The 23,633-nt window shown below is 36.5% G+C and overlaps 1 protein-coding gene across 4 annotated transcripts in view; it reads left to right on the top strand.

The window, feature by feature from the left end:
• Positions 1–18,392, top strand: part of Rfx (regulatory transcription factor Rfx) — a 560,573-nt gene extending 542,181 nt beyond the window's left edge. For all 4 annotated transcript variants that reach the window (XM_067136615.2, XM_067136614.2, XM_067136617.2 and 1 more), the window contains one exon: positions 11,642–18,392. In XM_067136615.2, the coding sequence (XP_066992716.1) occupies positions 11,642–11,812 (171 nt within the window). In that variant the 3' untranslated portion in view covers positions 11,813–18,392. The remainder of the gene's footprint in view (positions 1–11,641) is intronic.
• Positions 18,393–23,633: the final 5,241 nt, after the last annotated feature.

The following is a 23,633-nucleotide window of genomic DNA, read 5'->3' as shown; positions in this document are numbered from 1 at the left end:
AGGCGGTGAACGTGCGAAATACGTCAGTGAACTGCAGGAAGAGATTCCTACGCCTCGGAACGAGTGTATACGTGCTGTATAGTAATACAATGCGTATACCTCGTTTATTAGTAAGAAAAATGTAAAACGCTTATACAGGGTTTATTCATTGAAAACTAAACAAGAGTTAAACAACTGTATAAGGACTTTTTATTAGTAAGACGGTGTATGTATAATTATAAAATAAGAGTTTTTTCTGTAAATTGCTCAGAATTTGAAAAGAATGGTATTTCTGTATCGGTTATGTCCATAGTAACAAGGAAATGCACTTTTTACTTTTCTGTAATTTCTGTCTGTCTGTCTTGTCTGCCTGTACGTATGTATGCACATGCATCACGAGAAAACTGCTGAAGAGAATTTAATGAAAATTGCTATGTAAAGTCGGGGGATGAGCCACTACAGTCTAGGCTATTAATCATTTAATTCTCAAATATTTATATCATTAGTGGTCCTATCGATAAATACTATATAACTAAAGTTACATAGTATTAAATTTCTGATTAATTATGTCTTATACATGTTTACCGTACTGGCTATGATAACACAGATATTCATGAATTTGTATTTTTGTTGCTAAGTCCATATCAACGCCGAGCCACGAGAAAATGGGTTAACAGAATTTAATGAAAATCACTATATGGAGTCAAGGAATAAGAAACTACGGTCTATGCTATGAACAGTTTTATTCACCTTGGATGAAATTGTAGTTTATGGGAAGGCGCCGTAGCGACTATGATAAGAGTGGTGTTTCAGAGTCGGAAGAAAACTAAATGTGAAGGCCTACAGTATCAAAAGCGCATAACATTGATCAACAATAACATTACGTTGACCATTGTTTATAGTGATACTTCAGGGATCAGTACCGAGTGTCACGCTGTTCGTAATGCTATCAACGGCATAGTTGGGCCCGCAGTCATTCTATCCCTGTATGTAGACGACTTAGCTCTACATTACCGCTCTGGAAGGGTGGCGTTTGCTGAGAGACAGCTACAGCAAGCTATAAACTAAGTCGACAGATGGGCCCTGCAACATGGTTTTCGATTTTCAGCGGCGAAAACCTCAGTTGTACACTTCTGTTGACGTCGGCTTGTGCATCCTGAACCAGAGCTCCGCTTGTGAAACAGTGTCTTACTGGTAGACACCTGCAGATTCCTGGGTCTCCATTTTGATAAGAGACTTAATGTGGCAGCTCCACATCCGTCAGTTGAAGGTGGCCTGCATGAAGAGACTTAACATGCTTAAGTTTCTCAGCGGCACTTCATGGAGGGGCTGACTGTGCGGTGCTGCTGCGGTTTTACACGGCAACGGTCCTCTCTCGAATTGACTATGGAAGTGCGGCTTGTGGCTTAGCATCAAAATCTATGCTGAGCCTTTTAGACAGTATTCACCATAGAGGAGTTACGCTGGCAACGGGAGCTTTCCGTACTAGCCCCATTCCCAGCCTACTCGCTGAAGTGGGAGTTCCATATTTACGGATAAAGAGGCAGCAGTTACTCCTCACGTACGCTGTCAAAATTAGTGAAGTGCCACTACATCCAGGCTATGAATGCATCTTTAGTACCCAATACCACCAGAGGTACCAAAACCAGCCGAATGCCACACGGCCGGTTGGGTTTCGAATTGATAGCTTGTGTCGTGATTTGAATATCAATATCGGTGGTTGTCTTGAACAAACTTTTAGCGAGGTACCTCCGTGGTTGGTTCTGCGACTGGATGAACACGGATTCCTCCATTTATCGGAGATATTTCCAGGACTGTGTTCACCAATATCCGGCCGCGAGACATCTTAACGGATGGTTTTAAAATCAGAGATAATGTTGGTTGCTCTTTCGTCACCGATGATATGAGCTCGAAGATCTCGCTTCCTAGTGTATGTAGCGTGTATACTGCAGAGCTTTACGGCATCTTAGAAGCTCTGCAGTTTGCACTGAGTGACGAAAGAAGCCACATTCTTGTGTATGGATTCGTTAAGCTCTCTGCAGTCTGTTGAAACCTGTTTCTTGCAACACTCACTGGTGCAGCAGATTCATGACCTTCTGGCCAGGTTAAGTGATGCTGGCACCAGAATCACTTTCGCGTGGCTTCCAAGCCACGTTGGGATTGCGGGAAACGAACTTGCAGATGAAGCTGCAAAGGAAGCGGTACTTTTACCTCCAAGACCTGTCAATGTACCTGCTAAAGATATTTGTTCTCAGCTATGTCGAACCATCTTGGTGTCCTGGGAATCGGAGTGGCTAGCTAAATGAACTACCAACAAGCTGAGAGCAATTAAGACCGGGCGAGTTGGCCGGGCGCGTAGAGGCGCGCGGCTGTGAGCTTGCATCCGGGAGATAGTAGGTTCGAATCCCACTATCGGCAGCCCTGAAGATGGTTTTCCGTGGTTTCCCATTTTCACACCAGGCAAATGCTGGGGCTGTACCTTAATTAAGGCCACGGCCGCTTCCTTCCAACTCCTAGGCCTTTCCTATCCCATCGTCGCCATAAGACCTATCTGTGTCGGTGCGACGTAAAGCCCCTAGCAAAAAAAAAAAAAAGAGAGCAATTAAGAAGACAACTACCGTGTGGCGGTCCTCTTTCCGACCTTCACGGAGAGAGGCCGTAGTATTGTGTAGGCTGAGGATAGGTTATTTACGATCTACGCACTCTTACCCCCCCAGTGTGTTCTTGTGGTGCTGACTTCACCGTGGCCCACATCCTCACAGAGTGCGCTGATCTCTTTGGCCTAAGACGGAGCCTAGGCCTGCAGGAAACACTTGAATGCATACTAGCGATGATGCAACTACTGCTGATCTCGTCATCCGCTTTATGTGCGACATTGGATTAATCAAGAGTATGATGATGATGATGATGATGATGCTTGTTGTTTTAAGGGGCCCAACATCGGAGGTCATCGGCCCAATCAAGAGTATATAAATGACAAGTGTACTGTTACTTAGGGAACGCACGTTCTCTTTTGATTCGTTACTACTTTTTGGCCTAATTCAATAAATTTTTGTTTAAATTTGTACTGCGTTTCCAAATTCCTTTGTTGAATAAATAATTTTGTTTTTATTTTAAATTTCTTTTCCACTAATTTGTTCAGAGAGGATGATTACCTTGTTGTACTTCCTCTCAAAACAAAAATCAGCACCACCACCACCTGTTCTTTGTTTCTTATGCTGCCACTCTAATCCGATAGATGGGATTACTGCTGCGTACCGAGTATAACAGCCTGACTGAATATTGGCGGGAAATAGCTGGGGAGTTAGAAAACTTTCTTCTTTGAAAAGAACAGTGTGTTAAGAAAAGCTTCTTCCTCTTCACTTTTATTAAATTCTACATTCATTTTATTCCAAATTAGCAGTGGAGAGGGGGTTTCTCCTCTGGCTTGGAGGAAAAATTTGCCTCCAAGTCTGATAGATTTTTCCGCCGCCAGTGTAGTGACTTGAGATTTTCTGACTCATCGGGTTCTCCTAGGAAACAGATTGCCCTGGGACTCTCTACTGTTCGACTCCCTCCCCGTGCCGAGAAAAGATTAAGAGTGTTCACAGATCACGGCTGTCTGCAGCTTGGTCATTCCAGCTCCGGAACTTTGGACTGCTAGATCGGCAGTGTAATATTGTTTGTTAAAAGTGAGAAAATGTGTGGTTTTTCATTTGATCGACTATTTCATATGAAAGCATTACCTTTAATCTTGCCATTCCTACTGACATCATTGTAATGGCCTATGTTCATTTCAGTTGGGTAAACCACATCTGAGGATGTAAAAAGGCAGGTGGAGAGTGAGTGTCTGCCATTGTAATGAAAACTCCCAAACCTGATTGTGACTGATCAATGAAAATTCCCTAACCCAGTCTTCATAAAAGAAAAGACGTTTGGTGACTTTCTTGTCGCGTTTCTAGGGTAGCGTTAAGAACTAACCTAGAGTTCTGTATGCAATGTAGAATTCCGTAGCGAAGCACAGGTACATCAGCTAGTTAGAATAATAAAACAAATTGCTAAAGCAAAAGGCTACAACCCAGAAATGATAGACAAAATCACATGTAAAAAAAAGAAAATGGAGAAAAAAGAAAAACCATGAGAGAAGAAAGTTCGCACAATATACTGTAGAGCCACGTCTTAAATCTTTCATTAAATCATTTCAGTCTGTGGTAATGACAATTTGAGTATACTCTTTTGTAAATATATATTTCATTTTAAAACTTTCATCATCTAGGAGAAATGGGTCACTCCGTATCTTAAGGGGACCCAGAATGCCCTATCCTTACAATGCTAAATTGGCAATGTTTGATGTACGTTTTTCCAAAAGCTACCCATGGCAGTCGTATGCAATTTTTATATGTTTTAAGATGTGAACCTTGCCTAGCTACTGAAGCATGCATAATTGAAATTGTGCCTCGGGTGTAATAAGTATAATTTTTTCTTTCCAAGTGGGAATGTACATTTTACAGAACATAACATTCATTAAGGTGAACATTAATTCGAAACCAGGCAGTAAAAGACCTTCAATATACACAGAACCCTTGAACAAACGGTAGTAGAAGCTAAGAAAAGGTACATTAAGTCAAAAAAAAAAAAAAGTAAACTCCCGAAAAAACAGTGTCCGCAGTTAGAATGTCAAAATAAGCCTGCCCCATTACGTGGATCATCTTCTGCCTCTTCAAACTGGTCCAGAAGTTTTCTTTTGGCAGCTCCATGTCCTTTTCTTGCTTCTTTGGTTAATTCCTGGAACTTTCGGTTAGCATTTCGGAGTCTATCCTTGTCGTATCATAGCATGGTATCAACAGTTTGACTCCTGACAGCCAATCCCAGGTTTTCCAAAACCTTACATGTTGTTACATTCCCGTCATTGAATGCTGCTACTGCATCAAATACTCTGAAGTGTAGGGTTTGAATACCCACAAACACTGTCTTGGGAATCCGACTCCAGATTACATTGTTTACACTCTCGTTTGGATTTTGTGTTCGGCCGTGCAGACATTTTTTCAGGCCGGAAGTGATTTTTCAAAATTGGTTTTTTTAAAGTTTGATATAGGTTTCCAAAACTCACAATTTGAAACCATTCTGGGCCCTTTAGCCCTTCAATTTTCGGCACAATTGTGGAAATTGCTTAATACTACGTTTTTCGTAATAAGGGGACCCATACTTTGCTAAGAAATGTTTTCAACATTAAAGCATATCATGTCTTCCACATAGAGTATAATTGAAGTAGTCATTTGATAAACTACAGGATTTCCATCAGTTATCCTCTTTGCGTACCTTATATATCATTCAAAGTTCACTCCAAACCATTATGAGAACGTGCTGTTTGATATCTGAGGAGCCTCCTGACAATTTGGTGGGAATAGAGGCAAGCATCCACCAGGTTTGCCAACCACTGAGTTTAAAATTACTTTCCTGAGTGTAAAACACCTTTACAGAAGTTAAAATACTCTCACAGACCACACACTGAAACCTTAGAGATAACTCCGTCGGCCATGATTGCTACCAACTGTCAACTTTTCATGCATGAGTTATTTGAAAAATTAAAAGAAATACTTTCACATATCATACAAGAATGATTTATATGTCATTTGAAAGCAGAGATTCCAAAGTTAATTTTAGATTTTAAAAACGCAACTAGCGGACAGTATGCTATGACAAATATAATTGGTTGACGCAGCTAAGCAGTTAACAGACCATGGGACTTAGTTTGCCTCAACTCAATTTCAGAGAGCAACATTAAGTTGCGTGAACCGTTTTTCAAGCACCAAGCCATTTCAGATTAGCACTATATGTGGCGAGAGCCGCTTATAAGCATAAAACCTTTTCCAAATCTTTCTGCCATCTATCAAGTGTTGGTTGTACGCCTTATTGATCACAGAATTCAAGTTGGGGTTAGGGAAATTGCCTTCAGGACCTTTGCCTGTCCCTCCTACAGCACACTGCTCTTGCATCTAGTAGGTAGTGCTATCACCATGGTGACTAACAGTGGTTATGGAGGCAAAAACAAATTGAAGGATTTAGCCGAAAATTGTACCGCGCATATGCTGTTAGATTTAGAAGACAGTGATGCTGATAGCAACAGTTATTTTAGTGATCCAAGTGGTGGCAATGATGCAGCAGTTGGAAAAGGTAACAGACATTCAAACAAAGTGGGCAAATTTCAGAATAGTGAGAAAGGTAGTTATTTACTGCCGATGCTAGTTTACATGTATACTTTCAGTCTTAATAATAAATAGTGTATAACTTTTATACCAGGTTTATACACTGTTTATGTATGCATCTGTTATAGTTATTCACTTAATTGCTTACATGGACCAGGTCCCTTAAGATTGAATGTTCACCACATATTCAACTAGGTCCTTAATCCTGAAACTAAGCGGAAAAGGCAATGAAGGAAATTGGAAAATTATGGCTTATCTACTGCTCCAATTACTGTGTCATTGGAAATGAATCAGTGTTATTCCCATTATTATGGATTGCATTAATAATACTGTGCACAAATCAACAGGGAACATACCATTGGCAATTCATTTTGTTATCCAAGTCAACCACGGAGTTTGATTATTAAGTGCACCCAAGGGACATGACTATCACATAAGGAATATGCATAAGGCAAGTAGCTGCATAAGGCAAGTAGCTAGCCACATGAAGAAGCAAGTAGAACATCAATTGAAGTGAACACAACAGAAGAGGTTCCACAGACCAATGTAACTTGGTGAGGAAACCTACAATTTCAAATCATACAGCAAAATTTTAATCAAAATTTGCTCACCTATACATTGGACCTTTTAGGATAATTGAAACGTTAGAAAATAATGCAAACTGAATCCAGAATTAAGATAAAGTGAATACAGCAGTTTACAGTGCATGTAATTTAAAGTTTTATCATATGCCACAGGAAGCTATAAATGAAATGAACATCTTGGAGTATTTGTAATCTGGAGACAATGAAGAATAAATTTTGTCAGAAGGAGAACAAAGGCAAGAGTTATGTGAAGTATGTCAGCAAGAATATCTGTCAATCAAGGACTAATTAGTTGCAAGCATCAAAGCGATGTCTGGCTCCATGGCTAAATGGTTAGCTTGCCGGCCTTTGGTCCAGTTGGTCTCGGGTTCGATTCCCGGCTCGGGCGAACCTTCATTGGCTAATTCCGATGATTTAGGGGCTAGGTGTATGTGTTGTCTTAAGCATTAGAAATCATCTTAGGTAGGGCCCCATTCTCACAGACGGACAGGTCGCCTATACGGCATCAAATCGAAAGACCTGCACCAGGCCTCTCCGGAGGCCACATGCCATTATTATTACAAAGCGATGATGGAGAAGGAACAGTGCAGCAACAACAAGGAGATTTTATTCAAGAAAGAGAAATGTTACTGCTGCTATTTGATAAAGGAAGCTGTATGCAAGAATAAAAAGGTCACGATTTTGACTATTCAGAAGTGAAATATTTAAAAATTCACACAGTAATTTTTTTAAAGTAAGCGTAGGGGGTATGTAATCTTTTCATTTTTCGTTCTGAGGAACAAAGATGGTGGAGTGTCCATACCTTTGTTGCAGTGAAGCTCCGATATGTTTTTCTGTGGAGGCATTGTTACAGTCAGAGAGAGAATCTCATGGACTCCAATTACATGGTGTTCTGGAGGTATATGTCCATTGGACGCAGTTCCTGTATTATAAATGTAGCTGTGTGGTGCGATGTCCAGCAGGGATCTCTCCTCCAAATTTGTAAGCTATGAAAAAGTTAAGGATGAGGAACATGAAATTCTAAGGCTCGTCTCTAAAGATAATAGGCAATTTGACGTTTTTGGAGTATACAGATCTGGAAAGGATTGTGCTGGTGCTGATGGAGAATTATTTGAAAAGATGTGGGAAATGATGCGGAAGGAACGTGATCTAATGGGTGATCTCATTTACCAAACATCAATTGAGAAGATAATGCGAACATCAGGAAGCATGACCAACTAATGGCAAATAAGTTAATCTGGGAAAGACAGCTGAATCAGAAAGTGATGGAACCAAGTAGAGAGAAGAATAATCTGGATGAGGTGCTTGTAAAACCAGATGAGCTCTATAGAGAAACTGAAGTAATAGATGGTATTAGTGATCACAAAGCTGTTTTCATTTTTTTAAATAAACACGATAGAAAGGAAGGTTGCAGAATTAGGACTATTAGGCAGTAACATATGGCTGATAAGACAGGCATGAGGCAAATTTTTTTTTAGTGGTGGAAAATGGTAAGTAAAATGTAAACAGACTGTGGGATGGGTTTAAAGCAATTGTTGAGGAATGTGAAAACAGATTTGTACCTTTAAAGGTGGTATGGAATTCAAGAGAATTGTTAAAAGGGGCCAAGAAGGAGGTGTAGGTCAGAAAGAAATAGAGTTAGAAATGGTTGTGGAAATGAGGAGAAATTGAATGAACTTACTAGGAAATTGAATCTAAAAAAAAAGAATTCAGCTACAGATAACATGATGGCAGGCATAACTGACAGACATAAACATTTTATTGAAAAATGAGTCTGTATAAGGACCTGGGAGAGGTCGCATTAGTCTTTTAAACCAGGTTCTTATTGTTCACGTCACCATCGTTGTTTGCTGCACACCCTCCCCAAATTGTTGCGGAAAGTTTCAGCAACACTTTCTTGTAGTCTGCCAGTCGGCTGCTGTAGGGTAACATGAATTACAAATTATTTCAGTCCTGGTCCTTTGAGACACACACAACCTACTGAATTCTCCATTTCATGATGGGCTCTGAAGAAGATAGAATTAGGAAGCTCATGGAGAGTGTAGAGAATGAAACAGAAACCCAGTGCTCAGAGTTGAATTGGACAGTTTCAAGAGAATTGTTTGATGCATAGCAAGAGGGTACTGGGGAGTTTGAAGAGGTGAAGAGGACTACTTGGATTGTAGTAAACGCAACACAGACTCATAGAAGAACAAGATTGTGATAACCTGATGAAATATAATACCGGAAGAATTACTGGACCAGTGTGCATGGGTAAAGACAGTGTTAAAACATTGTGAGTACATTCCTCTCAACAAAGGAGAAGGACACTCCAGCGCGATCTAATTTCTCGTCTGCCTGGAGCCAAAAGTGAATCTCACAATGCTCGCTCTTCGATAGAAGCTTGGAGTATTTATTTTAGAGACTCCTAAAATTGAAAATATTGTAGGGTTTACAAATATGTGGATAGAACAAACGGAAATGGGACAGGTATAGAAATTTTCTGAACAACAATGAATCTTATGTTGCTTCAAATTCTTACTTAGAGCTATGAGATTCGAGAACATTCATGGCAGACATGGGAGAACTCAGATCATCTTTCTAAAATCCATGAGATATTTCAGGTTTTTGACAGACGATGCTCTTTTAGCATATTCACCTAGTTGATGAAATGCTGGAGTCGTTTCATGGGAAATGCATTTTTCAACAGTTTATACCAAGCAAGCTGACCGAGTATGGCATAAAAATTTTTGCCTAAGTTTGCACAGTTCGTATGGAAATTTTTCCCGGTCAACAATCAGAAGGACCATTTAATAGTGACAGTTCACCAAGAGCCATTATTGAAAGAATGGTACAGTCATTATCAGGCACTGGGAGGAATGTGACTGTTGATAACTGGTTTATGCCCCCCACTAGCCATCACTCTTCTTGAAAACCACCGTCTAATGACTGTCAAAACTGTCCAAAAAACAAAAAAGAGATTCCTCCAATATTCATTGATCCAAAGAAGCCAATTAACAGTAGTATTTTTTGATTTAGAGATGGCTGTACATTGCTCTCTTATGCTTTTTGATTTCTACTTTCCATGATTCTGACACAATTGATGAGAGTTCTGGAAAGGCCAGAAAACCTGAGCTCCTAAACTTTTAAATGACGAAGGGAGGTGTAGATTACCTGTTGCTGCCACTGACTGTTTTCTATGTGTTACTGAATGTTGCTTGGATAAACACATTCATTGTCCTTATGAAAAATACACAGAAATCCATAATTCAACGAATTTTTTTTAAAAAAGCTCTCCTGGCAACAGTGCCCTGACTATCTCCAATATCGAGAAATTATTTATTGTTTATCCAGGGAGATGAAGATGAGAATACAGAGCACTCTGAAAGAGTGCAGCAAGCTAACTGAGATGGAATGTAAACAGCCTACAGCATCGAGGCGGGAAACAGGACCTAGGAAAATCAAGACCCAGTGCAGCAATTGTCAGATGTACATCTGCATGGATTCGAAACAAGACCAGTTTTACAAGGACGATTCTATCTCATAGATTAAAAAAATAAAAAGTATATTTTTAAGTATAGCAAGAACAAGTGTAAAGACTTTTAATCAGTGTTTTCAAGCACCATTTTTTTTCTGATCTTAGTGGGGACAAGAGCATGTTCGTTATTTATAGGAATCATGAGTATATGACAACTCTTTACTGCCTGTACATGTTTATCTTTAATCTATACTAAATAAGTTGCTGATGATGTCTCAAAGGGACGAAACATGTCGTGCAAATATTTTTGACATTAATGTAATTTAATCGTTTGATTATATGATGTATTGGAAAGGTGGAAACCTCAATTTTTTAATTTATTACAAATTGATTGATGTCGCACAGACACAGATAGGTCTTATGGTGACGATGGACAGGAAAGGGCTAGGAGTGGGAAGGAAGTAGCTGTGGCCTTGATTAAGGTACAGCCCCAGCATTTGCCTGGTGCGAAAATAGAAAACCATTGAAAACAATCTTCAGGGCTGCCGACAGTGGGGGGGAGGGAGTTCGAACCCACTATCTTCTGCATACCGGATACTGGCCACACTTAAGCAACTGCAGCTATCGAGCTCAGTCTCAAGTCTTTTTATTTTGAAGTATCTTACTGTCAATACGGACCGACAATTTTTTTAACATGTAATAAATGGTATGTTCTAAGCTGACAGTGGAGAGATGGCATGGAATGACATTAGTCTACAAATAAGGTTGAGGGGTGGTTTTAAAAGTAGAAAAGGTCACCGTAAGAAGATAAAAGTAGGAACTCAAGAGAAAAAATTGGAATAATTTACCCGGGGAGATGTTTGATAAATTTCCAAATTCTTTGAAATTATCTAAGAAAAGGCTAGGTAAATAACAGGTAGGAGATCTGCCACCTGGGTAACTACCCTAAATGCAGATCAGTGGTGATTGATTGATTGATTGATTGATTGATTGATTGATTGATTGATTGATTGATTGATTGATTGATTGATTGATTGATTGATTGATTGATTGATTGATTGATTGATTGATAAGTGCAGTGCAGTGAGAAAATTACAATTGTTGATCCAAAAGTATTAGAGATATGGCTGTTTGAATTTTGTACTGTAGGTGAAACATGCAAAGAAGATAAAGAATCTGGTATCTCGTTTGTCCCTACTAGCAATTAGAATACTGTACATGGTCAGTAGGTAGAAGTTGTAAATAATAAGTCCTTCTCTTTTCGGCTTATGTAGCATAACTTTATGTAGTATGTCAAATATAATTTAACATGATTATATTCTAACAATGATTTCATTGACTAGGTCTGTTCATTGATTTGGAACTTGTATTATCTTTTTCAGTTGTAAACATTGCCTCTTTATTTATTTGTGATATCCCTTTTTTTTATTTTCTAGAAATACAATAACAATCCGTCCAATATAAGTGGCTATGGGCAGCCTGGTTCGTGCAATGGTGGCATGGCATTAAGCATGGGAGTAGGAAACAAGCTTGGTCCATCAGCGTTAATAGGGAATGGAAATGAAGTTGGACACCATCCAGCCTCCAAACGTCTAAAGATCAGCTAACAACTGGTGGTGAGGGGGAATTGAGAGAAAGCTAATGTGCTGGCCTGGAGGAGAGTCAGACTAGGCAAAATAGTAAAAATTTTATTAACGTGTTCTGGTAATTTTCTAATTTTTGATTCAGAGACACACTGATAAAGATTGTACATCTTAACACCAGAGAGAACTTGTCACTGTACAAAGAACAACAAATGTATACAGGGATTATTTTTAAGGTATTAAATGCTTTGTTGTTCAAGTCAATTGAACAGTTTAGAACTGAATTTTGTGCTGTTTAGTCATAAATATACATACTATTGCTTGGAAACTCTTGTGCTATTCAGAAATTTCATCTCTCCCTATTTTACCAAGTTACAAAATCAAGATCTTTAAGCTTCTGTTGCTTTCTGAAGTGAAATTGTGTTTTCCACATCACATTCCCCATGCTATCTTCCTGTCTCCTTATGAGTGGTGAGAAAATCTGTCAAGAAGGTAATGATACTTATTGTGTTGTAGGAGGAGAAAAGTAACTAATTTCCAGTTATTTTTGATGGGGGAAAAGGATGTATTTTTAATTACAGTGTGGGGAATTTTTTTATATACTGAAGTTAGTATGAAGAACTATAGAAGGAATTGGATAAAAAAAGGTCTATTTATTTTGCTATACGGTGATAAGATATGATTATTTTGGTGTCTTGGTGCTGTCTCCTTCAAGTTCCTTCTCTCCTCAATGGCCTGTACTTATGTGTGCAATTATAATATACCAAGGTGTGTAATAGTGGCCTATTTCTGTGTGGCTTAATTGCCATGTTTTACCATAAGCTGTATAGATCCATAACGAAGATTGACTTCAAAATTATAAAGGATATATAATTACCAAACTCAAATGAAACGTACTCTTAAAATAATCTGTGCTTTTCATTTATACTGAAGCTAAAAGCTGGATTCATTTTGAAAGCTTTAGTTTTAGTTTTATCACTGCACAAATGTGTAAGAATTGTAACCCTAAAAACAGTCTGAATTCATTTTGATCCTTCCTGTCATCTGTCTGTCAAATATATGACCCTAAGTCTATTGTAGACGAAGATTTTAACTGAGTCTATTTTTACAACATTCAGAATGTACCTTTCTGTAGAAATTTATTCATATTTGTTGTTTATGTTGTTCCTTTTCTTTTAATTTAAACATCTCTGTAAGGATTCCCTTCTCAGTAGTTGTTTTTAACTTTTTCTTACTTTGCAAGCGAATGCCATATTGCATTGCAAATGATGGTTCGGATCAATAGGTTGCGTTAAGTTACAGAAAATGGAGCTTATGCAGAGTTTGATAGAGCATTTTTGCATTTAGAAACCTCTTGGAGTTTTGGGAACTGAAACAGGTTGTAATTTCAATTTGTTCATGTTCAGACTTTGTTGTCAACATAAGGAAAAAGTACTTTTATGTGTGGAGGATTTTTTTTTTTCTTTTTTCTTCTCTACCAGTGAAAAATATGAAATGAATGCCCCATAGATTACTTTTATTGCCCCTATGATTGCTCTTTTGTTCATGTTATGACTGTTGAGTTGTTGAGTTCTTTGAGATGATATATGCTTGTTTCTTAGTTCAACAACCCAGAATTTTAATTTGGTTCTTTCAAGAGGCTCTCTAGTGTTGGGTTAGTTGTCGGTGAGAAAGTCTGTTTCCTTTGTTTTCGTTATGTTCTGAGATTCTTTGAACTACTGAAAACATAGTAAATTCGTACAATTTTTGGTGCATGTTGGAGTCCTTAGTATCCGCAATATCAGCATAAGCTGAATTTTTTCATTGAAGCTGTACTCATTCACAGACCATTTTGAGTTAGTCTTTCATGCTTTAAAATGAATGGAAATTTTGGTTTGGAAACTGTAAGTTGATATCTTTTGAATGTCTGGCTAGTCTCCTTTAATATTTATCTCTAAGAGATCTGCAAGAATTCAGAGAATTTTTTACAGAATTTGTTACCACAGCACCATGTTACCAAAAGGTTTCAGATCAAACCATAAAACATTATGATGATATAAAAAAATCAGTGAGGTGAAGAGATATTTTTCTTCAATCCTCACTCTGAAATTTTGAATAGTATGACACATCGTGTTCTATAAAATGTAAATGAATTTTTTCTGCTGCAATTTTGCTCAAGAGTCCATCCATCCATCTATAGGAAACAATATTATTAATTTTGGTTGTTAATGGAGGAAAATAATACCCAGTCGAATTATATAGTGCCAGTTTCATTTCAGACGTTCTTGTTAAAGTATTGGTTGTAAATGATCATTAAGGGTTTGGACAGTGGAGGGTGTAAATGTAAAAGGTTTGTTCGTATTAAAGGAGTTTCTTTTTTTTCTCATTTTAAATATTAGTCATATATTAACTTTCTTTCATATTTATTACCAAACTTATTTAGATGTATAATGATGTATGTTCCGATGTTATACTTAAATTTTTCGACATATACTTTAGAAATTGTTCCATATATTGTGACTAAAAATATGATTTTTCTGTTTATTTATTTTTTATTTATGTCAGAGATCACAATTTTACATGCCCAATTAATAAATTCTTCCATTACAATTTTTACTGATGATTGTAAGATTCGCTACAATTATTATGTTCCATTGTTTAATGGAGTATTTCTTAATATTAATTCAGAATTCAGGAACTTACATCTTGAAAATTACATTTTGATTTTCTTTGTTAAACAAGCATAACTTGTACAGACTCAGACATATTGTTAGTCAAGAAGGATGAAATTCTCTGTCAAGTATGCATTGGTAGTAAAACTATCATGAAAAGTATAACTAAGAGTTTTATGAAATAAAATGTAATACAGAAGAAAGAACCATTGGCAATGTCACAACTCATATTCTTCGATGTTGATTGAATGTTTATCAATTTTAAATGTAAAATTGATTTTTGAAATGTAAGCTACTCATGCAGAATTTCTGATGGGTGAACAACCTGGCCAATTATTTTAGGAGTGCAGTGGTTTGTGTGCTTCATTTTACACATTCATTATTTGCACACTTCTCTAGTTCCCTCAAGTAATCTTAATGTGATGAAGTTAGATTACTGTTATGAATTTCTGGGAGATTTTGTCAGCTTTCTTTTCTCTTTATCCAAATAACTATGAATTGAAGGATAAGTGTATGGTAAATGGAATCATTTTTTTAATTTCATTTTGTTTTCCATCCCTCCAAGTTTCTCATTTCAGACAAAACTTATACTTACTACTTGGTTCAAGAAAAATAATTCTACATGCTCCTTATTCTAGGAAGATAAGGAAACTTAAGTAGTACTTTACCTTGGGTCCCTTTTTAAACTGTAGTTTTCATAATGGTTTAATCATTGATAATGAGTTTAGCTAGAGCTACTCTATTTGATTCAACATTTTTGAAAATGATATGTTGATTCAACATTTTTTTATATTGAGGTTTTCTAACATTCTTTTTTATTTTATCATATGAGCTTTACGAAGTATCACTTGATCTACATTTCTTTCTTTTAATGCATTCTGTATGTGTTGTTGGAAAGTATAATATATTTTTTTCTGTGTGAATACTCTTTTTCTTATTCATGTTAGTAATGGATCTATTCTGTTTAATAGATTGGTAGTTGATACACTTAAATCTTGAAAGCAGTTTCAGGATTCTAAATTGCCAATCAATAACAATTACATAAATAAATTCTGTTAGCTGTTCCTAGTTGAATTCCAGGCAAATTTTGGTGCAAAGTAAGGGTTTTTTTCTTTTTCTATTGGCTTTACGTCACACTGACACAGATAGGTCTTACGGCGACGATGGGATAGGAAAGGCCTGCGAGTTGGAAGGAAGCGGCCATGGACTTACTTAAGGTACAGCCCCAGCATCTGCCTGGTGTGAAAATGGGAAAGCACGGAAAACCATCTTCAGGGCTGCCGACAGTGGGATTCGAATCCACTATTTCCTGGATGCAAGCTCACAGCCGTGCGGCGCTAACTGCATGGCCAACTCGCCCGGTAAAGTAAGTTTCATTGTAAATCTGAAGAGAAGTTGTGACATCTAGGTATTCTGTTCTCTGTGTGTTCTGCTGATGTTTTTCTTAAGTATTTTAATTGGGCATGTGGGAAGAAGGCCAATGAGTAAGTCATGACTCCTTTCTAATACACAATTAAAGGTGGTTTTTCTTGTCCTGTTATACAGGTACAATGCTTAGAATCATAATTGGTTTAGGAAAGATCAAAAAGTTGAGTAAAGGTTCCTTTTAATTGAAATAAATTTACTATGCTACTTTATTTAGGATTCAGGTGTGAAATGTATTAGGAAAAGATAATAATACAAAAACCCATCAGCTTTGCACGGCTTTCACAATTTTAGGAGAAAAAAAGTATGCAGCAAAGAATTGTCACTGTCTATGGATTGTGTCAAGAATATCTTGCTCTCCAGATTTAACTATATCACTGTTGACATGATTTGATGAATAAGAGTCTAAATGCTGAAGTATGAAGGAGGGCCTAAGAAGCTCAGAATCAGTTCATTTGGTTCCAGAACAGTTCTTGTGACAGTTCGTATCATATACAGTTATTGTCACTGGACATCATTAAAATTGCTCTTCTAGTTTGACGGCAGTCTCATGTGTTTGACTTCATATTACTTTGTTTTCACTACAATATTAGTTTTATATTTAGTTCAAGTGACTGGAAAAATAAAATGAGATAAATGTGTCTTATAAATATTAGGTATTTGAAGCTGGAACTTTGAAAATATTTCACTAGCATAATGCACTATTTGATGATGTACACGGACACTTTTCCCCATATGAATTCGTACTGAAATATTTATAGTAGTTATGCTTGATCAAATTAATTTGTATTTTTGCTAATGGTAAAGGAATCTCTTTGACCCTATGTTATGTACAGGTTTCAGAATATCAAGGTTTGCCATTCCTGCAAATTGGAAAATACTTGCATTTAACATGCTGTTCCTGATGGTGTATCTTTGTCCACCAGCTTTAGTTATGTTTCACACCTGACTTTGTTTAATTGTCTTGAAGGTTAGAAAGAATCCTACTATAGAGAGTGTGCCATAAAAGGATATTGAGTTACTTAAATGTAATGGATTCTGCTGTCCTCATGTGAATCAAAAAGTCCTTATTAGTGGAAGCAGTAGCATTACCAGAAAGAACTGTTAGTTTGAAAGAATAGAAACAATATGTTCTTACAAAAGAAAATATTGTGGTACTGTGTTAAACATAAATATTATATAATATATATATATATATACACATGGTAATGCCTATACTTGTAATGTGCTATCTAGTTTATTTGTATGAATGACTGGACTGCATGGACTAGTAGCTATATTTTTCATGTTCAGAACACAAATGAACAAAAGATGAGGTGAGAAAGTTAATGTGTTTAATGTACTGCCATTATATTTGTACACATACAATTGGTGTCTTATTGTCGACCCATCTAACTAGAAGACAGATTGTTGACTTATTTTCTGCATATTCTTGTTTTATAATTGAGGTCTACAGAATCTGAATTTCACTAGTGTCTTGAGAGAAATTTTCAGTCGACAATATAGTAATCACTTACTTTTTGCAGTTGAGTGAAAATATCTTTGTTTAGTTTTCATAGAAATGAATCCATAAAAAAAAAAAATCTACAAAATCTGGAAGAAGCAAAAGTTATTTCTTGGTGCATGGAAATCTGACAAGACTCCTTCACTAGGGGTCTTCGTATACCAAGATACTAGTTTGTGTCATATTTAATCCTAATTTGCTGTCTTAAAAATTTTTTTTCTAACACGAAAGAATAAAAATGCGGTATGTGTATGTTACTTCCTCTTTGTGAATGTATAATAGATGTGTCACAATTTTCTTTGTGTTTGTTTGCTAGGTTGCAAGTTAAAGAAAACAAACTGAAGAGCTAGTCATATATTACTATGTAATGGTTTCAATCTATTTTGTATATAAGTGTATATACTTGTGTGCATGTTTGTGTGTGTGGTTTATTGTTTTCAGATTTGCAATGTTTATTTATATGTTACGTTCTTTGTTACTTGTGCATCTTCATACTCTTGCATCTCGTCTTGTGAGTAAAATTTTGCCATATTCATTTTATGAAATATGCAAGTTAAGTGTCCTTTTGATTTCATATAGTGAAAAGCACTTTGCTTCTTCCATCAAAAAAACAAAAAACAAAAAATGAAATTATGTATATGGTATATAATAAGTAAGTATTTAAAGGCTGAGACATTTAATTTTGTATCAACCTTCTTATTGCGTGTGCCTCACTGACATATCAACAATAATAGTACAGAAAGGTGGTGTCACACACTTTTTTTTGCACCTTTAAATTTTTAATACCTTTGTGCAGACTTATGTATACATAATGGAGTACCAAAAAGTCCCAGTTTGGATATTTGGCATGCATACATTTCATTTCGCTTGCTTTGGATTGCCCTGTCGGAGAAAAAGTAAAAATTTTCTTTTATTTCCTGTTGTGGTTTCTATGTGTATACAGTCATTGATTTGTACAATTGGTAGAGCTGTTTTGTACACCTGTTTGGTACAGTGGGATGTAAACAAGTATCAGCAAAAGAAATTAATTGTTTTCATTGAAATTCTCTCCTTACCTCCCTTTTCCCTTTATGTTGGTTTTTTTCAATCAAGAGTTGAAAGAATGCTCACAATTGCATTTTATCTTTCTAGCTAACACCAGGATATTACAATAAAAGCTTGTTAATTGAAGTCCCTGGGATACAAATTCGTACTTTGAAATATTTCTTTGATTTATCCATATTTTTAAAAAAAATTCCTTCATGTAAAAAAAAAAAGATAATACCTATCAGGCAGGTTAAAGAAATGTCATTGAATTGCCATTTTGTATCGATGGCGTAGTGAGCCACTGTGATTGGCCAAGATGACATACCTGAATTCTATCAGAGTCCATTGTGATTTTTCATGACTAGATGCATGAAAATATTGCAACTGCGATTAACACTATGGGAATAAAAAGCCTGCTTTTTATGCTTTTTAAAATTTTTTCACTTTCCTTTACATCTCATCGTAATTGCAGTTCATTAAAGGCCAGTTTCATTGTTGCAAATTAATGTTATAAGTGAATATTACAGCGATAATCTATATTTTCAGTGAAATACAAGCAATTTCAAAGAATGCATAATTATTTTAATTCAAATTTGAAAAACAAAATAGAGTTATCAGATGCAGTGACAGAACTACTAGCTAATGATTGGGTAGGGTAGAGTAGTTCTAAACGTTATAACGTAATCTCACAAGTTACAACAGGTACACTTGTTTGGCAGTTGGTAAGTATTGTATTAGGTGGGAAACTGTTGTCTTCTATAACAGTGGTATTCAAACTATTTGATTGGCGTACCCCCAAAATCCAATTGTTTTACCTTCATGCCTCCAAAGTATGAGTATATTGTGATTATAGCAGAAATAACAAGTGCTTGTTGGTAGATGCCAAATAATATTAACAGTAATCATCATCTTTCGCAGCTTTTCCCACTTGTGCAGGGTCCCTGCGTGCACTGAGGCACAAAAGAGTTGGGTCGGGGATTTTAGGTCACATGACTTTCCTGAAAGTACGGGATTTACCCCAGCAACACCAGGAATGAAAGCATGGTCGTTGGGATGACAGACAAGCAGCTAAGCCACTACACCATCCTAATCCCCAATAATAACAATTATGTGTTTTGTGTGTGTGTATATACCATCACTGGGCCAAGGAAACCTCGTGACTCCTTTGGAGTAAACTTTACAGAAGAAACCAAAAACTGAGCAGTGAGCAATTGCTGAAGAACTGTTCATGCCATTTTCAGTGCTTAATGATAGTCCAATTATTCCACAATGGGCACCTTTTGCTCCCTTCTCAGGCAATGTGGCAAGCCTTCCAAAGCCAGATGGAGAAACGTTGTTTTCTCATGAGTGGAATTATGAGGTTATCGCTGCTTAGCAACTAAGTTACGAGTATTATTAATGCAACGATTGCTATCGTACTGTATACACTGCTACTGAAGAAAAATTGAAGGCAATGAGTTGATTTCAAAACTAAAAATTTTAAAAAGTGCAATGCAGCATAAATAAGCATTTTTGTACACCTAGTAAATGGGATGGATGAGCTTGTTTCTTTGAAGCTGGAAGTTCTGTGCATGAATGAGGCCTGGTTCAGGATTCAAACGATTGCTGTGTTTGGTTTTTAGTTGTCAGAATTGAGAAGCCTTGTTCACACAGATATGTTGACGGAAATGGAAGAAATTTCAAAATAGCAATATCACTTAGTTCTTTGAATTATTTGCATACTGAAGTCCAAAAGTCACTGATTGACTTGTCTTCAAAAGAGTTACTTAAATGAACAGTTAACAGATATTTAAATTAAATCATCTTTTAATTTGATTGGAAATTCAGATGATTGAACTGTCTTAGTATCAAAATGATTTGCCACCCAATCATCTGTTTTGTTTTCTGACTCAGTATGTGAAAAGTACTTCTGAAATGTTTCACTAAGGTTGATCAAATTACATTTTATAATTCCAGTCACAGTATCACTAATACCCATTTCATTTTGCTTGATGAATTCATGAAGAATTTGAAATATGGCAAAATTACCATCATCAGTACCTTTAAGCCAGAGCAGAACTTTACTTTGGAGACCTTTGATCTTATCCTGTGTCTTGAGTACATGTTTATTAAATCCCTGTAGTTGGATATTCAGCTGAATATTTGCTGAATATTTCTGCCAGATGGGCCATTTGGCAGAGCCACTCACTACTTTCAAAATATTTCACCAAATCAGAATGCATTTGTCAAAGAAAGCACACCACTTCTCATTATTCAAAGAGACAGGCCAGTACTCTTCCTCGTGACAACCATCATACCTTGTATGTTGTTCACTGAACAAATAAAGAACAATATAAGTACAGTAAATTGCCACTACCTTCAAGACATTTAATGTTTAAAATGAGAAACAGTTGAGCACTGCTTAAATGAATTTTGATATATTTTTGAAACACAACATTTTCAATGTATCCATTGCATTCAGTACTTGATCATAAGCATTACTTGCACTTGTGACTGTGGCCAAAACTGACAGTGCTGACATCACATCCCTTGATGGTCGGCAAGTTGCAAGAGATTCTAAATAAACAGCTGTTTCTTTGACTACTGCTTCTACTTCCAGCCCTCACATTCATTTGTTATTGCATAAATGGTGTCCTCGATAATTTCCAATTCTGGCATTTGATGGTCATTATTGTTAAGTCTTTGAAATTTTCTTCAAAATCCAAGTGGTGCTGTAACTCCTTTCCAATCATCATAGTCGTCTTCTTTGACTATCTTCCACAGCATTGGTGGTGAAGACAATTTTTGTCTACAGAGAGCATGACAGACTCGAGTGAAAGCAACAGCCTGCATCATGTCTGTTATGTTCCACTCTTTTTGAATGGGGAATATTTCTGGATATCTTAGTAAGTAAGAAATGCACCAACTGATTTTGGTATACACATTTTGGACAGTAAATGATACCTTGATTTGAAGGTTGTACATACCTAGTAGTGTTCACTGGCAAGTAGAAAAGGTGGACATTTTTAAGTTCCAATCCTTTATGGTTGTAGGCTGCCCAGTTATCCAATAGAAGAATTAGAGACATTCCTCATTGCCACCTGATCTAAGCAGTGTGGAGGTGAAGGGACTGCCCTATTCTGCAATACCCAGAAGTCTGTCTGTGAAAAGGCAGAACATTCTTTGATCCCACAGTGTTGAGCATAGGAATCTAATAGCCATTTCTCAGTTCGAGGAAACCAGCCACTCACAAAATATCTCCCCTGTCATCCACATGGTTTTGAAAGTCACATAGAAACTGTTTTATTCCTTTAGAGCAGTAGGGCTTTTGCAAATTTGCCTATGATTACAGGGCACACCTTGCTCAATGTCTCTTATAGTCTGTCTTTAAACACCTTGCTGCCATGACTCCTGTAAATTCACAGCAACCATTCTGTTTAACTGAGCATTAAAGAACAATACTGTTTCATCCATATTAAGTGTATCCTTCAATACATTTTTCCAAAATATATGCCACCTGTTCTTGCTATTTGACAACACATATCTGTGATATCTCGTTCTCCACAAACAGCTTGCCAGGTGATATTCTTTGAAACACTGCAGCACACATTTGACTACTGGAAATCCAGTCCAATTTTCAGTGCAGTTTCATTAGCCCTTTCTTTTAACTACTGGTCTAACAACTGGAATGTTGGTAGCTTGGGCATGGTAAAACCATTCCATTAACTCTTCTTCCATATCAGAGTGTTTTGCGTCTCAAATTCACTTTCTTTTATCAACTTTCGTATTTTGAAATGCCTGCAAATCATTTTTCAAACATTTTGAGTGCGAGGAGAGTGGTATTCCATAAGATTTAGTTATTTCTGTCTGATTATTTGTTATTTCTTGGCAACTGTTTTTGCATCCAAAATGGTTCTCTTCACACATGTTTTGTTCCTGACAGCTGCATCTAAACTTTTATTGTATACACTGACACGAAACTCACATCTGTTAATTACTAATGTACTAACTATATTAATGAAGATCGAGGAAGCCATGATGTAGCAAACAGTGTATGCGCCAGTTCTCAGGAGCCTGCTAAAAGTTAATTTCAAAATTCCTGATTATTGGCCATCCAGCTACATTTTACGCTACATGACGAAAACCGCAAATGAGTTGAACCAATTTTGATTATATTATATTTGATGTATCTTTTAAATGTAAATAATTTGTAAAGATCTGTACAGTAACAGTTCATAATTGGATAAAATTAACAGCCATCCATTTTGTGAAATTCCCACATATTATTACACTTGGCCCTAAAATAGCTTTGAATTACAAATTAACCATATATTGTAGGCCTATTAACTGCATCAAATAGTACATAAAACCCTACCTTTGAATCTGGGGAATGGCATATACTTCGAATATACAGTATTTTGAATTTAAAAGTTCCAGACCCTTGCTTGCATGGCACAAAGTAGAACAGCTGCTTACCTGTACTAAGGAACTTCATTCCTGCGTGGAAAGAAGAAGAAAGGATTCTTAGAAGGACATTTGAATCTAGAAGTATAAGTAAGGAAGGAAGAAGCATTACTTTCACTAGACTTAAAAATACAGATAGTTCGGGTGTACTTTTATTCAACCAAAAATAATGTACATTGCTAAAAATAAGTTTTGCATATTACATACCTGCCAACTTTTAGAAACCAAAAATAGGAAGATTTTTTTATTCTTGGATTTCATCACATATATTCCACCACAGTCAATGTGAAAATAGGTCAGGGTAAAAGGCATACATATCTACAGTTTACAATGCGAATTGACCATTAAATTTAAAATCTTAAACTAAGAAAACATAAAAATGGTTACAAGAAAATGTACCTAATCACTCTCATTTATGAAACTTACATATGAATAATAATATTTGTGTCACACCGACGCACACAACAAAATGCATAATACCGTATTTTCTCGCGTAATTAACGCACTTTTTTGACGAAAAATACAGGCGAAAACTTCGGGTGCGTAAATTATTCAAGGAATTCAGATCTTTACAAATTATTTACATTTAAAAGATACATCAAATATAATATAATCAAAATTGGTTCAACTCATTTGCGGTTTTCGTCATGTAGCGTAAAATTCCGGGGTGAGATTTTTTCTGAAAAGTCAAATAGGGTACATCAGGTAGGGGTAAGTTAGACACGTGGGTCTAAAGTACCGACACTAGAAAATATTCTTCTCACTACGAGCTGAAAATACGACCTGAACGACATAC

Source organism: Anabrus simplex, chromosome 1 (genome assembly GCF_040414725.1).
Source record: "Anabrus simplex isolate iqAnaSimp1 chromosome 1, ASM4041472v1, whole genome shotgun sequence".
In the NCBI taxonomy this organism is placed as follows: domain Eukaryota; kingdom Metazoa; phylum Arthropoda; class Insecta; order Orthoptera; family Tettigoniidae; genus Anabrus; species Anabrus simplex.
This window is presented reverse-complemented; position numbering and strand designations above follow the sequence as displayed.